Source organism: Molossus molossus, unplaced genomic scaffold, assembly GCF_014108415.1.
Source record: "Molossus molossus isolate mMolMol1 unplaced genomic scaffold, mMolMol1.p scaffold_m16_p_3, whole genome shotgun sequence".
In the NCBI taxonomy this organism is placed as follows: Eukaryota; Metazoa; Chordata; class Mammalia; order Chiroptera; family Molossidae; genus Molossus; species Molossus molossus.
Window position 1 is genome coordinate 93,309,698 of NW_023425366.1, and position 18,944 is coordinate 93,328,641.

At 42.9% G+C, this 18,944-nt stretch overlaps 1 protein-coding gene across 1 annotated transcript in view; it reads left to right on the forward strand.

Moving 5' to 3' along the window:
• The window catches only part of MEGF10 (multiple EGF like domains 10), a 158,333-nt gene that overhangs the window by 37,412 nt on the left and 101,977 nt on the right, over positions 1–18,944 (forward strand). Inside the window, exons 3-4 of the mRNA XM_036279239.1 lie at positions 6,768–6,869; positions 8,318–8,418. Coding sequence (XP_036135132.1) covers positions 6,768–6,869; positions 8,318–8,418 — 203 coding nt within the window. The remainder of the gene's footprint in view (positions 1–6,767; positions 6,870–8,317; positions 8,419–18,944) is intronic.

Consider the following 18,944-nt stretch of genomic DNA (forward strand, 5'->3'; position numbering starts at 1 on the left):
GCTCATTCCCATCTCCATGGCAGTAGTACAGTCCGGACAAGAAAAATAGATTTCCCTGATTCATCAGTGCATCTGTATATCACTATGAAACTTTAAGCTGTGCGGAAATACGTATACGTAATAAAGCTCTGTATATTTGTGGTATTAACTCTATTACATGGAATTTAAGAGCGGAGACCTCCTATTTTTTATCTTTATAATCATTGCAGCACCTTTCATAAAACATTTTACCAATAAAGCACATCATATTTATTAAAGTAGTAAAAATGAATCCAATAAGAGCTGAATGGGTAGATATCAGATTTAGAAAAGGGAGAATCCACTGGTGGTTGAACTGCTTGGAGGATTAATCGCTTTGGAATGGGAGGAAAAACAAATTTGTAAGATAGCATGAAATAAAAATCAACATGTCTTGGTCAGATGTTGACTCCAGGATGTGAAGAAGGCAGAAAAGGCTGCGATTTGGAACGTGCTGTGTGAGAGGGGAGATGTCAATGCACACGGAGGGATAAGAGAGCTGGTTGGCGAGGGGAGAGATGAGTGTGGTTTGCCCTGTTGTTTTCATGAGGTCAGTCTGAAATATGGGCCTGGAAGTGTGTAGGGATGTGGATTTGGGAGCGTGATGAGGTGTGAACTGATGGGCCCTCCAGGGAAAGGCTATAAAGAGAAAAGAATCCAAGGCTTGAGATAATCCAGCACCCGCTCACAAGTACACGTTTTCTCCCGATTCCTTGTTCAGCATCTGACCAAATTTGCCAGCACTTACTTGCATTGTTTTGTTCTCCACTGATAATTCCAAACGTCTAAAACACTGCCTTGTATATGGCATGTGCTCAATAAATAATTCTTGAATGTGCTTTCACCTTCTAATAGGAAACAAAATAATTAATATGGACATCTGTTGGGAGGAGGGGAGAAAGAGAGAGAGAAAGACAAGGAGCACATTCATGTTTAAATGTAATATAATTCCATTGTTGCACAAGTAATTAGAGTAACCTCTAACATACTCACTAGTGAGGCCAGAAATTGAGCATGAAAAAATAGGGAAATGATGATTATTTTCCTGACTATATATTTTTGTGTGTTATGTGGACTACTAGAGAGAAGGATTGGCAGCTATACAATCTTCTTATTGATAGATTTCCCGATACAAGGCTACATGATGATTCTTTGAAGAAGAGAAAAAGAAAATGGAATTATTTTGACAAGTGTGGAGAATAGAGCATGAATTAAAATGATCAAATAAAGGTGCAGGTGACAAGTTCTTGTGTATTGTCAAAAGCTAAAATGAGCTTGCATTGAAATGGGGAGAGGATGATTAGCTTCAGGGATGGAAATCTTGGTAGTAGGGCTCAAGAAGACTCATTGTAGGTTTTCCTGATCCTAAAGCCCACCTGTACCCAAAGTTTCCGAGCCATGGAATCACCCGGAGACTTGCTTCTCAGAGTGTGGTCTGTGAAGTTGCGGCATGAGCATCCCTTGGGAACTTGTGGGAAACATGGGGTCTCGGGCCCCACCCCAGACCTATGAATGATTTATTTTAAAATAAAAGTATGCCTCATTTTCATGCCGCAATTCTAATTCTCAGAAGTTTTACACAAAGTGAAATTAAGGACAATTAAATCATTGAACATGCACAAAGGGTGTGTGTTATTAAAGAAATTCTGCACAGCATCCTTTGGAAAGGGAATGATTCCATGACTCATCTGTTCCTTCTCCCCATCCCTTCTCCCCATTCTGTGAGTTTAAGCTCTTCCCTCTATTGGGGTGTCTTCTAAGGAAGGCCCACATGAAGAGAAGCCAGCCCCTGGGGGGGGAACACAGAGCTGGTAGCCATGGAAGCAGCAGTCCCGAAGCAAGCAGATAAGAAATGATGATTATTACCATATCTGATTAAAGTAACAAGGTAATTTAAGCAGATAAAATGCAATTAACCACTTTGGAATGTGTCCAAGTGATGATGGCTTATTTCCCCCTGTTCTTTGACCTTAAATTAAATCTTGCTGGAGTCTCTCCCCGGATAATATTTAATAGGTTAAAATCCCAGTGATGATATGTTTTCAGTGTGTTGAGAAGGTTAAACAAACAAGCAGGGGATAGAGGTTTTGGCATCTGGGTGCTTAAAATAGTGCAGAATTGAGATCAGGTTCCTTTCCTAACACAGTGTGCCCCTCACTCTCTGCTTTGGAAGCTTCCGATGTTCCAGTGACATCTGAGAGCAGACGGAGGGCAGGGCGGTGGTTAGTGCTGCCTCTAGGCTGCCCAGGAGCACTGGGGCTCAGTGTTGCTCGTTTGGGATGAAAACAGCATTGGACTAGATCACCAATTTTCAGCCTTTTTCATCTCATGAAACACATAATCTAATTACTAAAATTCTGCGGCACACCAAAAAAATGTTATATTTTTTTTGCCCATCTGACAAAAAAAAAAGGTATAATTTTGATTCATTCATACCCGACAGCTATTGTTGTGTTGGCTGTTGTCATTTTTTTAATTTGACAATCTAAGGGAAAGGAGGTCAGTGCCCCTGACTGAACAGTCAGGTGTGGCACAGCTTTAAAATTCTCGCCGCTCGCCGGGTGAGAGGCGCTGGACTGGACGGTCCCGCTCTGCGCTTGGGGAGCGGCTGCTGGCGAACGCGAAGGTGCGGCCTGGTGTGAGGGGCGCTGTTCATCCCCACGGCGCCCGGGCCTTGGCCGAGAAGCAGCCGTAAAGGCCAGGGGAGGGGGCCAGTTATCGAGGACATTTCCCTTCCTGGTGCAAGCACACAGCTTCCAGAAAGGGGCCCCTGGAAAGTGACAGTTGAGTTGTATAACAGTAGGTGGGTACCGAGTACGTGAGGTGTAGTCACTTGGGGAGTATTTGGCAGTCCGAATTTGAAGACTATTTACTAACATGGAAAATGCGTATGATATGTACTCTTAGGTTTATTATTTTCACTTTTATTATTGTTTTAGAATATATTTTTATTGACTTTTTAGAGAGAGAGGAAGAGAGAGAGATAGAAACATCGATCAGCTACCTCCTGCACGCCCCCTACTGGGGATGGAGCCCGCCACCCGGGCACGTGCCCTGACTGGGATTTGAACCAGCACCTCTCAGTCCATGGGACTATGCTCAATCCACTGGGCCACACTGGCCAGGCTATGTACTCTTAAGTTTAAAAAACTAGGTTTCCAACTCAGGTGCATAGCATGATTATAAGAATGTAAAAAGAAGCTAAACTAAAACTAAAAATCCCTAGAGAGGGAAGAAGTACAGGAAAATGCTATTGATGGTGATGTGAGAGTTATGGAACTCCCTCATCTCTCTCTCTCTACTAAAACTTATTTTCCAAATTTTGCAGTGTGACTATAATACCATTAAAAAAAGAGAGAGAGAGAAAGATCGTATAGAAAATGAAAAATGTATATAAAAGCACAGAAGGGACAAGTTTAAAATCCTTCTCCTGTAAACTTAAGTGGAAACCTCAGTTTCCGACCAGTGTGAATAGTAATTCATATTCAGTCAGTTATGAATTGAGTTTGGGCCTCTGAATAATTTTATTTTATTTTTTAATTAAAATTTTTTTTTCTTTATTGATTTGAGAGACATAGGAATAGAGGGAGAGAGAGACAGAAACATCAATGAGAAAGAACATCGATTGGCCGCCTCCTGCATGCCCCCCACTGGGGATCAGGCCCACAACCTGGGCATGTGCCCTGACCAGGAATCGAACCGGCGACCTCTTGGAGCATGGGTCAGCACTCAACCTCTGAGACACACCGGTCGAGCTGCCTCTGACTAATTTTAATACGAAGAGTCAAGATCCCAGAGAAACACTCAGGACATACTGAATGTAAATTCTGTTTTCCCCAACTGTCCATATGCTTCCATTAACGCCGTATCACATTACTTTTAGTGTTTACAAGCTGGCCTTTCTTGAGAGCTCTTGAGAGCAGGAATTGCATAGCCTTTGTTCAATATGTGTTTATTGAGTTGGAATCCTAAATGGTTTGGTTACCCTTTCGTAGAGAAGACCTTTTCTTATATCCTCAAACCGGAGAAGCACCCTGAGATGGCACTGCTGGTGGGCAGCAGTGGCAAGAGAGGACATTCCTGTGCTTGAACATCTCCTCTTGCTCAAGCACCCTTCCAGGCTCCTGGGAATTGGTGAAAATATTTCTCATGTTTGCTTGTGACAGCAGTTTCCCCGTCCACATCAACCGGGATGTGTTTGGCCAGGATTGTCTGTTGAGGATGACATTTGCCCTAAGGCATTCAAACCTTAACAACACACCATGTCCTTGGAAATTTTAGGAAAACTACTCCAGGTCTAGTTCCAACAAACAAATTTTGTGGAGCTAACTTAGCGTGGTAGAGCCCAGTAGAATGCTTTTTGTTTGTTTGTTTGTTTTTGCCCAGCGGCATTCATTTAGGGTAGTGTCTTTCTCATTCCACTGGTACGTGGGGAAAGTGCCCTGTCTGGCTCGTGGGTCGTGTAGGACTGCACCTGTGCAGCAGTCGTACGCAGAGGCCGTCTGGTGGCTTTGCTCTTCACTCGAAGTGGAATGGAGAAATGATGCGGCAGGTCTCAAAGTGTAGCTATTCACACGCAGCTGGATAGGAAGGACAGAAAGTTGGCAAGGACGTCTCAGAGTCCGCATCAACCTGGACCTCAGGACACTGGTAAGGGTCTGAGAAAAATACTAATAGCTTAATGTGAAGTTTTATTCCAAGGACATTTATATTTCAATGGAGGCCTCTTGCTTTACCCTAAAGCCATGGTTCTCAACCTTCCTAATGCCACGACCCTTTAATACAGCAACTCATGCTGTGGTGACCCCCAACCATAAAATTATTTTTGTTGCTACTTCATAACTGTAATTTTGCTCCTGTTATGTCTTAGGCGACCCCTGTGAAAGGGTTGTTTGACCCCCAGAGGGGTTGCAACCCACACGTTGAGAACCGCTGGGCCTAAAGGGTTACATTGCACATGGAGGCAAGTGCACGCTCTACACGCATCGGAAGCTGGTCTTGCAGGTGACTGCAGGTGCCACGGATTAGAGTAGAAGGGAACAGTTATCTGCAATGCGTGTTAGAAATTCAGAATTGTGTGGGAGGAGAGCTTCAAGACCATCTCTGACCTGTGGTTTTAAGATGTCATAATCAAAACGTAGGGAAGTGAGGATATCTGTTGAAGGTCACTCAGTTTTCCAGTTTCACATCATAATTATAACCTTGGCTTCTTTTAATCCAGTGATCCTCTCAGTAGGGTCTATTGCATCTGCCAAAGATTTGTGGAGGAACCCTAAATTTGCCTAGTAATCAAGTTGCAGTGTCCAAAGAATGAACACAAAAGTGTGAATAATATGATTATTTCATGGGTGTCCTGTTGAAGCCTAAGTACACAGTGACTAACAGGCCAGCTGGGGAAAGAAAGCCCACTGCTTGTGAGGCCGGTACCACACAGCTTTTCACACGAGAAGGTTCTGCCCTGTATCGAACCTGAATTCTTCATGCTGAAGTTCCCACCTCACTCTTTCTGTACCTTCTCTAGCTGACAGTTCCTTTTCATGAACTTGGGCTCTTGATGTGTAGCAAGTGAATCCGTGATTGCGGTCCGTTTTGTTTGTTAGTGTGGACGAAAGATTGTAGGGGAAATCTTTAAGAGAATGTGAAGGAAAAGAAAAGAAATTGTTTGGAAAGGAGGATGCTTTAGATTTTCCTGGAGGCAGGAACTCAGAGCTCTCGAGCATGTAATAGGTTGCTTTAAAATGAAGACGTATGGGATTGAACATGGAAAGTTCTTTATATTTCATGGATTTTTTTCACCCACATTTTTAGGCCCATAGGAGTGCTTTTAAAACAAGCTGTTAGTGAAAATGTTTTGGAAAACAGGCTGCGTGGCTAGCACCAGGTTTGGTATGATTATTTTAGGCGAATTGTCTCAGCCATACGTTTAGAACCAGTTTTAGAGACTTCTTCGTAGTTTTTATTTAGAGGTTGTATATATTCTTCCACTGACTGCAAAGTAGGGCAGGCACACAAAAACAAATTATTCCAAGTTTCAACCCAGGAAATATGCTATTTCTGATGTTTCAGATTCAGTAGCAAAATACACTCTGTTATTAGTACTCAAATGGCCTCTTCACTGATTATCCTTATTATTTGCATGCAGACTTAGACTGAAAACTTTTTCGTGAAAGGTTTTGGTTATTCCTAGACCCCTGGGGTGGGAGGATAGAATTAAATACAGAAAAACACATGGTGATATTTCTTTTCTGTTTTTAATAATTTTTTTTCCTTTAGAGAGAGAGGAAGGGAGAGGGAGAGAGAGAAAGAAACATTGATGAGAGAGAACATCGATTGGCCCCCTCCTGCATGCCCCCCACTGGGAATTGGGCCCACAACCTAGGCATGTGCCCTGACCGGGAATCAAACTGGCAACATCTTGGTGCATGGGTTGACACTCAACCACTGAGCCACACTGGCCAGACATGGTGATATGTTTTTAAATTTAGGGATATCAAAGTGTATGGTGAATAGCAAAAGAGAATTTCTTTTGAAATTTATAGCATGAACTCTTGTCTTTTAAATATATTATTACTATTGGTCCTTTTGGGGTTCTGGTTCAAATAAAAACCTGTGAAAACATGGAGATTCTCTGTTACGTCAGTGTGGAGTTGCAAATGGAGATAATTCAGCCAATGACTGTGTTTTTTTTACATAGTATATTATTAGTGTAAGACAGAAACACTGACTCCTTATCACTCCTCTTCTTTCAGCTACTCAGTCACTGTGCAGGAGTCGTACCCTCACCCCTTTGATCAAGTTTACTACACCAGCTGCACTGACATCCTGAACTGGTTTAAGTGTACACGGCACAGGTAATGAGAGCGCGGATGTATTTTCGAGTTTGGCTAGCTGGGGAGGAGTTTGGTAACAGCCACTGCATACCTGAGCAGGCGGATCCATTCATCTAGTGAACCGTTACTGAGGGCTCGCTGTCGTCCTAGCCTTGTTTCAAATCACAGGCGACAGTGAAAAGCAAGAAGGTTGTCTTTGCCCTTAAGGAGCTTCCAGAGAAAATGTCTACTGGTTACCATTGTTTGTTTAGCAAGAACTCACCCAGCTTTTGTATCGTGCCTAATTGGGGGAGACGCTCTGAAATACGGACATCACCAGATACCAAGAAACTCATCTCCCAGCCTGAATTTCTACTTGGACATTCGACTCAAGTTAGGCTAACTTATATTTGACCTCAACATAAGTAAAATAAATGTGAAAACAGAAACCAAAACACTATTTTATTAAGTATTAATGTTACTGGAGAGGGGCCTGTGCGACTTTAGTGTCATTTGTAACATACTGATTATAGTATGAGTCATGGGTCTAGCGTGACCTGCCCATGTGTGCTGCCCTGAGGGATGCTGTGCTCAGTGTCATTCCTTCAGGCTGCTAACCGACTGCTGTGTCCAAATGAGCATCCCCCTCTACCCCCTTACTTGGGCTTTATTTTTCTTCACAATATTGAATCATTGTCAGTTATTATAGGATATATTTATTTGATCAATGTATATCTTCCCTTAAATGCTACAGAAGAATGTAAGTTCCCCAGTAGAATGTAAGTTCCTTGAGGGCAGGCTTTATGGTTTTTGCTTTTGTTTTGTTCACTGTGAGCTATTTCTCTGGTGTCTGGAATATAGTAAATGCTTATTAAACGTGTGTTATATAAATGAATCAGTGAGTGAATGGAGCATTAGTCAGATTTAAGGTTTGTTTGTTTTTTTAAAGCTGGAAACCTTCTGCAGTGCGGGCAAAAGTTGGTTGCAGTTGTGCGTACACAGAAATTATTATTTATTAATTATTGCATTATTTTCCATACAAACAATGGTAAGCCGACTTTTGCCCCACCCTGTATTTTATAGTGCAACGAGATTGCATTGTCAGAGTTGTAAAGGAATTCTCTGACTTCTTCCTTTCAAACAAATGTAAGTGAATGATGATTACATAATTATCTTATATGAAATTAATCAATACTTTTCAAGATATCTCAAAATAAGTGAAATAGGGAAGTCATGAAACTTCTGTCCCCTTGAAATGAAGAATAGTTTGGCTTAAATGGGCAATCTTCATATAGTCTTAGCAAATTGGTAAGAACTGGGCATAATATTGATCGAGAGAGATTTCATGTTTCTTCTTACTTATTTTGGAGTTCTTTGCTTTTAATACCTTTATTATATTCAACAGCCCTTTGTATTAAAATATAAATTCTTTATTTCTAGTCAAATTGCAGGTCAAAAGAGGTGACAGTGTGCTTTTTCCCTCGATCTAGAATCAGTTATCGGACAGCCTATCGACATGGGGAGAAAACTATGTACAGGCGCAAATCCCAGTGTTGTCCTGGATTCTATGAAAGCAGGGAAATGTGTGTCCGTAAGTAAGACCTTCATCATATGAGGGTCACTTATTTTTCCCATTCTGGTTTGAATCTGTCCGTGGCAGCAGAGGTGGAGGCCTGGGGAGATGGGGCAGCTCACATTATTTCCTTTCACTGTCGGCGGCTGCTTTCTGGGTCTGCGTAAGGAGGGAAGCATTTACTCTGCCCCTCTGTCCTATCACCAATCTCCAAATGAGGTCTCTGGAGGAGAAAACAGATGTTATGGAAAGATGCCTTGAGGCCGGATGTAGTAATGTTAATCACGGTTCTTCAATACGTGTCTCTTTGGAAATGGGTCAAGGAGTCATTAGATTTGGATCGCAGACAAGAACAGAGACAGAACTTTCCGCAGCCGCTGACCAGAGTCCTGAGGCGACTTCTGAGAGGCCAGCGTGTTCTGCGCTGGTGAATAGAATGGTGAGGGTCATTAAAAGGAGCGGAGCTTTCACAGTAACAAATGATATAAGTCTGGGTCACAAAGTAGACCTTTTTCCATTGCCACTTTCTCTCTTCCCTCCCCTCCCCATGTCACCAATTTACTCTGAGATGCCTCGAGAGAGGTTTGATATTTGATAATGCACTTTAGAAAGTCCTAGATGATCACGCGGGATGCAGTTTTGCAGTTGAGGTTTCTTACCATCGCGCATGGCACATGCAGAAGAGAGATCTTAAAAATGATTTTATTCAAATCTTTTGGCTCAGCACATGACTGGAGGGGCACCTTTGCTTTTTGAGCTGAGACACTGGTGTTGAGCAGCATAGAGAGAGACAAGGTTCTGCTCTAATTTGAAGGCTGTGGGAATGATTGGACACATCTGGGCTGAAGGATCTGCAGAACCAGTGATACACCACTCGGCTGCGTGACCTCAGATAAACCATTTATACCTGCTGAGGCACCTTTGAAAGAGAAGGCAGCAGGAAAAGAGGAAAAACAAATAGGAAAACATGAGATGGGCTGACTCCATGAGAGACGCCACGGGCATCTGTCTATAGGAGCTGAGCAGGGCTGTTGAGAACAGCACATGGACCCACTCATTCATAGGGTGGTCAAGAGTTGGAGCCAATTCAGTGGCATGTAACACACACACACACACACACACACACACACGGCTTGGATCAGGATATGTGTTCTCTTCCTTTCCACACCTGGATATGATTCAGAGCCAGGGCTATATAAGATAATAAGTGTTCATTAAAACACGTTAGAAAATGTAACTAAATAAAAAGAAGAAAATAAAAATACATTTTGAAGGTCTTTCCTGGTTAGTAAATGTACTTCGGTAACATGTTACACATGTCAGTGTTATTGCATTACGGATATGTATTTAACCCATTTCAACTCTTGAATATTTGTGATTTCCAAGTTTTATCAACTATGAACTGACTGCTCTGGGAGACATTATTGCAGTTAAATCTTTGTTCGTATCCTTAATTAATAGGTAAAGATACATTCCTAGAAGTAATATTTTGGGGTCAAAGGTAAATACATACTTCCAAGATGTTTGGTGTATTTCCAATTTATACTCTCACCAGCAGTATATGAGAATGCTTTTTGTTTATACCCTGTGCCAATTTTTCTTTCTCTGCTAATTTTTAAATGTGTATGTCTTTGATTAATAATGATGCTGAATAGAGAAATTCCATGTTCGCAATAAAACATCTTAGGAAATAAGCATGAACTGATGTCTGTGGCCCGGGCTGATGGGACGTTTCAACGGACATCACCGAACGCACACCGAGTGGAGCGTGGGGAGCCCGGGCTGGCCGGGCTGGCGGCCACTCCTCAGAGGCTTCGGGCAGCAGCATGTTGGTGCCTTCGCCAGTTGTCAGCACACTGGGAGAGTGGTTCTATCTCCCAGGATTTATTTCTGTCCACCCAGGTCATAGGAAATACACACATAGCCAGGATGCTGATTCAGTAAGTTACAGAGAGCCCGAGAGGGGCTTGTCTTCAGGCATACCTGGCATGTGAGGGGCTGGACTGTGCTGGCAAGCTGGTACGGGGCGTGAGGATCCAAGCAAGGTCAGCTAAAGGAGTTTCAGAGCTTCCGTAGCGTAACACCTCCGTCTCGTTGTTCAGCAGCGCAGTCCATCTCAGAAAGCTGCGCACCTCCAGTAGCACCGTCGTGCCTGAACATCACAATGGCCAACTCGGCTTTTCTTTATCGCACCAGAGACAGCTTGCAAAGTGTTCTCCTTACTGCTTGGAGGGACATCTCCGGTGTTTGCTCCCAAAACTCTCCTTTTCTAAGACTTCTTGGCTGACCAACTGCCCCTAGAGACGGATGCATTTCTTCTTTAGATATGTGAATATACTTAATCTGGGTGCCGTCTGGTCTCAGAAGCCGGGAGCTGTTTAGTCTCTTCAAGGGTTTTGCGCCTTCACTCTCCTGTCTTGATTTCATACCTTAACCCAGAGGACAGTCAAGCTTCCCTTCCATCCTTGTTCTTGGGGGTGCCAGTAAGTCTCTCCTCTGAACAGCTCTCACTGCCGGGCACCCTTGTGGGTAGAGAAGGAAGAAGGTTCTCGGTTTGGTTCTCGTTATCTCCTCTTCAAGTAGGTTTTGCAGCCAGGCACCAAGCACAGTCACCCTTTCTAACTCTTCCCAGTGACCGAAAGGAATCGAAAACACAGGAATCGGTTATAATTTCCGTTTAACTTTTAGTAGTCAGTTTAGCTAGAAAGCAATAAAAGATGTTTTTATGGAAATACTTGTATTTGAAAACAGTTTCTCTTAGGCAGCGGTAGTAGCTTCTTCCGGAGAGAAGTCCGGTGCTCCCCCCCCTCCACCCCGCACCAGCCTGCCGGGGGGGGGGGTGTGAGGGGGGGCGGGGGGGGGGGATACGGTTCTGCTACTCTTTCCGCTGCGCCAAAGCTGGTCCACAGAGCACACCCGAGTAGCAAGGCTCCGTGTCCAGGAGACACACTTATTCATCAGGCAGGAAGAACCAAAGAGGAGAATGTAGGGAATAGCCTTTCCTAAGAATCTGGTCGGAAGAAAAGAATGGAGGAGAAAATTGTCCATAAAGAAAATATTACTAGTCATGAAGATGCCCATGATTCCATGATGAGATTTTAACCTGTTCATAAAATTGAACATTTACGTTTACTCATCCTTCATAGTTGCTCTTCTTACCTAATCTTGTGTTTCATTACTTTGGAGAAATTAAAATATGAATGAAGAAATGCCCAGAGGAGTGAAATGATTTTAATGCGTATGTACATTTATATGTGTATATATATGTATGTAGTATATGTATATATCTGTGTATGTATATGTGAGTTTGTGTTTATATATGCTTTTGACAATTGAGATATAATTGACATATAACATTTTATTAGTTGCAGGTATTGAACATAATGCTTCAATATTTGTATATATTGCGAAATGATTGCCACAGTAGATCTAGTTAACATCCATCACCACAGTTACGAGTTTTGTGTTTTTTTTTCTTGTGATGAGACCTGTTAAGATTACTCTCTTGGCAACTTTCAAATACACAGAACAGTATTGTTAACTATAATAAAGATTATATTATATCCCCAGGACTTATAATAGGAATTTTGTACCTTATGACCAATTTTGCCTATTTTACCCACCCCCTACCTCTGGCAACCTACAATCTTTTCTCTCTCTGTATCTGTGAGTTTGTTTTCCTGTGTGTTTGCTTGTTTCAGATTCCACGTATAAGTGAGATCATATGGTATTTTTATTTCACTTAACATAATGTCCTTAAGGTCTATCCACATTCTCACAAATGGCAGGATTTCATTCTTTTTATGGCTGAATAGTATTCCACTGTATGTGTATCTCACATGTTCTCGATCCATTCATCCACTGATGGACACCGACATTGTTGCTTTGTCTTGGCTGTGGTAAATACATAGGGTTCCCTCTGCCCTCCCACAGCCCTTGGCGACCACCTGTTACTTCTGCTTTCTGTTTCAAGGACTTTGACTACTTTACTTCATATGGAGATGTTGAGTACTTTAGAAATCATATGGTACTTGTCCTTTAGTGGTGAACTTTGTGTAACACCCTCAACCGCATCCATGGTGCATCCTGTGACAGGATTTCTTTTTTAGGGCTACATAATATTTCTTTGTGGTTTTCTGAAGTTTTTTAAACACCGGAAATCACAGTCCTCAATTACTACCTTGCTGGAATTTACTGCGCCCATTGTCTGTTTCAGATGCTGTATCTCATGTCACTGAGCTTTAAGACATATTATTTCCTAGTGCCACTGTGTTTTCGCGTCAGTGACAGGAACAGGCTGACGGAGGAGGGGGACTGATGGGTTTCTCAGACAGCCACAGAAATGCTGATTAGAAACAACAGGAGGCCAGTGGAGAGAGAAACTGGCTGACTTCAGGGCTGGAAAGGGGACGGTTTGAGACCAAGACTTAAATCACAAATGCCAGGGAGAAACCAGCAGAAGGCCCAGGCCCTCTGGAGCCCTCTCCCTCTCCAGTGGCACGGGATCCATTTCCTCCTCACCCCGAGTCCCACAGGTCCCCTCTCCCAAGACCTCAGCTGTCTGCAACTCCAGGAGTGGTGTGGGGCCTCCTGTCTTCTCCCCAGGCCCTCACGCTGAGCGCTGGTCCTGTGACCGGGAGGCGCTCTCGGCAGCCTAACTGAAGGCGTGAGCAGCGCGGGTCCCTGGGAGAGCTGAGACCACGCTCGTGATCTCCACAGTTCTGCGAATCAGCAATGTCAACCTTTTCATCTCGTGGCACACAAGCTAATTACTAAAAATCTGTGGCACACCCAAAATATATTTTTTGTTGATCTGACAAAAAAAATGGTATAATTTTGATTAATTCACACCAGATGGTTATGATGCATTAGCTGTTGTCATGTTTTATTTGACAATCAAAGGGAAAAGAGGTCAGTGTCCCTGACTGAAGAGTCAGGTATCGTGTGTTTTAAACATCCTTGTGGCTCACCAGTTGAAAATCGCTGCTATAAGTTATGGAGTAAATGCACATTGGAGGCTGCCCTAGGCGCCTAACCATGATCTACAGCATTAGAATTCTAGGAATGGGTGTTTGGAGGTACACACCTGATTTCCAAACACACCTTTGGAACCTGGCCTATCAGCTAGCGGAGATCACCTCTAGAGTTGGTTCCACGGGATAGAAAAAGTGCACAGGGAAAGCACAGCAGGGTGGGGAGTTGGCAACTCTCCCTCTGCGGGAAGCATTGGTTGATCTCAAGACAGGGCCGACCATACGATGTCCTTGGCTTCACCTTGGCTGACGGGAGAGAAAGTTAATCATTTTAAGCAGAGCTTCTTGCAGCAGAATCGTGAATGGACCAAAAGCATGGCCAAGGTCCCTTCTCCAGTCCAGCTCCCCTTTCGCTCCCATGTGTCCAGTCTTCTCCTGCTGGATGCTGTTGCAAAGGAAGGGAACATTCTAATGAATGCTTCCTTTGTGGTAGACACACTCTCACCCTATGTTTGTTAGATAGAGGAGGGCAAATGCTAACTTCAAATTAAAGCTGTGATGGGATGTTGCGGGCAGCGTGGCATGCAAGGAAGACACGGGAGCGGACTGCGCACTGGCTCACCCGCTCCATTGCCTTGTAGGCAGCTCTGGTGGTAGAAGACCAGTTCCCATGGATGTGCCCTGCATGTCTTTGGCACTCGTTGAGAGAACGTGGGAACTGTAAAGAAGAAGCTTTAACTCCCACACACTGAACTGTCTATGATTTCCTGTTCTTAGCAGAGATGAGTGTGACAATTGATTACCATGCAGTGAATGAATATTCACAGCTGATTTTTAAGTTGGCCAAGTTGATGAAAAACTGAATTGGCTGTAGGCAACTACGGGGCTAGAACTGTGGTTGGTGTTTACATGAAAAATAATTCCCGCACATAAACTTGACTCTTGTTTGAATGTCATGCTTCAGTAAGCAACGGGTTTTAAACCCAAAGTTTGGGTGAAGGGCTCAGAGACATCTGCAGCTCACTTACCCGGGACTAGTTTCTTCCGGGAGACAGACGTGCCACACAGGGAGCACTTTAGATGCACGTTAGGCTATTTGCCGTATAACCCATACACTCTCCCCATTTATTCTTTCTGCTTTGGCATCCTGTTAGACTGAAATGACCGAAAGCTTCCCTTTTGGGAGAGAGGGCACCTTCTCTTGGAAGTGGCTACCTGGAACACTGTGTTTAGAAGGATTCTGAGGCCATGTCTGTGGGGAGAGAGAGAACAGAGTGACTCAGTGATTTCTGTCATGGTCTTGAGGGTGGTCCAAGTGTCCACATTTGCCATCCCTGTATTAGACTTGGTCTGGTACCCTGTGGTATTTTGGACCCCTTGGGTCATGGAGATGTCAACTGAGGCTCCTGAGTCATGCCCTGGCCACAGGCCCCTGCTGTATGTCGCTTCTCCCTTTAGCTGGAAATCCTATGTACTTGTTCCCGCTCTTGTCCCCAGAAAAATGAGCTTCCTGTCTGTGAACTAGAATATTTGCCATGCTAACTCAGGATTATATTGTCAGAAATTTTGTTTAGGAATAAAAAAAAGATATGCAACAGCTACATTTTGCCTCAGTGTCAGCCACAGGAGGGTCCTATAGGAAGGATATTTCAGAAGTAGCCAAATTGGCCAAAATGGGCTAGGCTTCGGGGAGGGGCTGGGCAGCACCAGGTACCTGTGCCTGTGACCTGGAGCTCACGGAAGGACGCGTTTAAATCTTTATCTAGCACCATGTCATTTTGGTCTCTGGCTGCTGAAGAGTTTGGGGCAGATTTCTCAGGATGAGAAGAGCTGAAATGCAGACAGGATGCCACGTTGGGGCTGTGAAGACTCAGCCTTTGGAGAGCACTGGGCGTTGGGGCCGGGCGGGGGCGGGTAGAGAAGCGGGCTGAGGGCTTAGCAGAGGGGGAGCACCTCTTGGAGGTTGAAGGCAGTCTGAGCCCTCTGCTCTGGGTTTGTCTCTCTCAGACTTGTTGAATAATAGAGTTGTGAGCTTGTTAAATATTTTCAAACAACCTTAGGGTGTTTTCCGCAGCCCCTTTTGAGGACAGCTAAAAGTGAGATAATCCTGTTAGGCTAACCGAAGAGCCCCTGAACTGACAGCCGTCAGATGGTATGTTCCTAAGAATTCGTACCCTTGATGCCCTTTCTGCCAGTGGCAATGGATTTTTTCCTGTTTCCATAGGGACCCTGTATTCTGTTGCTATGGAGCCCGACTTGGTTCAGAGGAACCTACCAGTAAATACTGGGAGAGACCCTTTGTCTGCATACTGCACCAGCAGAAATTCCAATTTTCCCCACTTATCTTTTGGAACCTAAACTTCTATTTCCCAGCTTTGGTCGTTGGCCTCTGCTAGCAGTGAAGATAGGACCTCTGGTAAACAAAGCAAAGCCTTTGTTGCATTACTGACTGTCAATGTGTGCTCCTTAGTTAGGATTTTTGTAAATAGAAACCATGAATTTAGTAACAATTAAAGACACTATAAATTCAATATAGCCTAGGTGGAAACAGATAGAAACCATGACACAGTCTAAACAAATGGAAATCCTGTCTGCTACTTTTGTTTTGCTTAAGACGGCATAACTTCAGAGTCCCCTGGAGAGAGGGCCGAGGGGAACAGTGAGAAGTCCTTGCTTTATCTCTAGAAAACGAGTTTCTGCAATTGCAGTCTTTGCAGGGCGGGTAGAATGTTTACAGGCCTAATAATTTACGCAGTCTCCTTGTAGGGATAGGTGTTAGCTCATATAAAAGCTCAGAACCAAGAAGCAATGTTAATTGCACAATGGTTCAAATCTTTTTAGAGCAAAGTAATTTAAAAGTAATGGAAAAAACACATTTTCATCTAAGTGACCCACTGCCAAACGTTCACAGGAACTTGTGATTCTGAATTTGGGACAGCAAACTGTCCATACTTGGACAGATAATCCAGTGGTAAACCTAGTACATCTCTCCATGCCACACACAGAGATGTTAACGGGAGAGGGAGACCCACGCAGTGATCCAAGCAAAGCTGCACGGACACGATTCTTTCCTTAAGCTGCAGTAATATCCCAACTGCTAGATGTTGCTTCTTTTTTTTCTGGAAAGAAATCAGCTGGAGCTCCAGGAGAACCACCACATAGAAAAAGAGCCTTCTTAGGTCACAGAGGGCAGCATGATCTGAAGTTGGGTCTCCCGGGCCAGCTGGGCACATTGGAGAGGCAAAGACTGTTAGGGCAAATCTAGAGATATGGCAAATCAACCTAATGTTTAAGCCTAAAAACAACTCAGTTAACGTATTGCATTTAGCATGTAATTGAGGGAAAGGAGTGGAAATGTGCCACCTCAAATGAAATCTGTCTGTTGATCCAGAGGGGACAACAGGTTTCCAGAAACTTGGACCCTAGTAGTTGCATGCTCCTATGGTGAGCTGCTGAATTCTCGCCCCGCAGAATTTATTGCTGTATTTTCCAGTAATATTGGGAAATGCCCCTTGCTTGCTGGATCCCCTTTCTCAAAGATTTACATCGTCTGTTAAAAGCTCCGAGTACACTTGGAGTAAAGGCATGTCTCAAACTTATTTGACCATGAATTCCCTACCCCTGCCCCCCCCATTTATTTTTCAAAAACATGATGGAACCAACAGTCCTCAGAGTCTACTTATTTGAAAAACAATCCTTTAAGGCATTTGCTTTATGTAACTTTAGACTGGTAATTGTGAATATTTAACTTTATCAGAGACTCTTTGGATCTTTAATTTCTTGGGTTTCTATTTTTATTGAGATATAATTGACATATACTTGTATAAGCTTAACATATGTACAATGTGATGATTCGATACACCAATATATTGCAAAATGATTACCACAATAGGGTTAGTAACATTTTCATTATCTGATATAATTACTGTTTCCTTTCTGTGGTGAGAACATTTAAGGTCAACTCTCTTAGCAACTTCAAATACATAATACAGTATTACTAATTAAGTTGCCATGCTATACACTAGATCCCCCAGAACTTATTCATCTTATAACTGGAATTTTGTCCCCTTTGACAAACATTTTCTATTTGCACCCCCTCCCCAACCCCACCAGCCTTGGCAACCATTATTCTACCCTGTGTTTCTATGAGTTCAGTTTTCTGACATTCCACATATAAGTGATATCATATAGTCTTTGTATTTCTCTGTCTGACTTATTGCACTTAGGATAATGACCTCAGGCCCATCCAGGTTGTCACAAATGGTGGGATTTTCTTCTTTTTTATGGATGAAAAATGGTCCGTTATATATACAATATTGTGTTTTCATCAACATCAAGACAAGACCCTCAAACCACCAAAAGAGTATGACTTGCTGAAGGCTCTGCTGATGGTTAGCATTTTTTTGCAATAAAGTATTTTTTAATTAAGGTGTGCACATTGTTTTCTTAAAACACAAAGTTATTGCACCCTTAATATAGTACAGTATAGTGTAAACATAACTTTTTCATATACTGGGAAACCGAAAAGTTCACATGACTCGCTTTATTGCAGTGGTCTGGAACCGAATCCACAGTATCTCCAAGGTAGGCCTGCATATCACGTTCTCTTTATCCACTCATCAGGCAAAGGACATTTAGGTTGTTTCCATAGCTTGGCTTTTATAACTACTGCTGCAGTTAACACGGGAGTGCAGATATCTTTTTGAGATCAGATTTCTTTTCCTTTGGAAATATACCCAGAAGTGGAATCGCTAGTAGTTCTGTTTCTTACTCTTTGGAGAAGCTGCCGTACTGTTTTCCATAGTGGTTGTATCAACTACAGTCCCTTGTGCCAACAGTTTCCTTTTCTCCACATCCTGGCCAACACTTGTTATCTCTTGATAGCTATTCTGACAGGTGTGATGTGATAACTCCTTGTGGTTTTGATTTGCCTTTCTCTGGTGACTAGTGATATTAAGAACCTTTACATGTACCTGTTGGCCATCTGTATGCTTTTTTGTTTGTTTCAAAAACATCTGCTCAGGTCCTCTGACCATTTTTTAAATTGAGATTTTTTTTCATTTTGCTATTGAGGTGTAATGAGTTATTTTGTATATTTTGGATGGATGATTTGAAAATATTTTCTCCCATTCAGCAGGTTGACATTTAATTTTGTTGATTGTTTCTTTTGCTGGGCAGAAGTTCCTTGGAGTTTGATGTACTCCCACTTTTTTATTTTATTTTTGCTTTTGCTGTTTGTGATTTTGGTGTCATATAAAAAAAAAAATCAATGTCAAGATCAATGTCAATGAGGTTTTCCCCTGTTTTCTTCTAAGAGTTTTATGTTTTTAGGCTTTATGTTTAGTCTTTATCCATTTTGAAGTGATTTTTGTGAGTCGTGGAAGATAAGGGTCCAGTTTCATCCTGCTGCCGGTGATCATGCCATTTCCCAGGACCGTTTGTTAAAGAGGCTCTGCTCTCCCCATCGAGTGTTCTGATCTCGCATCAAATACTGGTTGACCTTATATGTGAGGGTTTATTTCTGGCTCTTGATTCTGTTCCACTGGTCTACGTGTCTGTTTTTATGCCAAT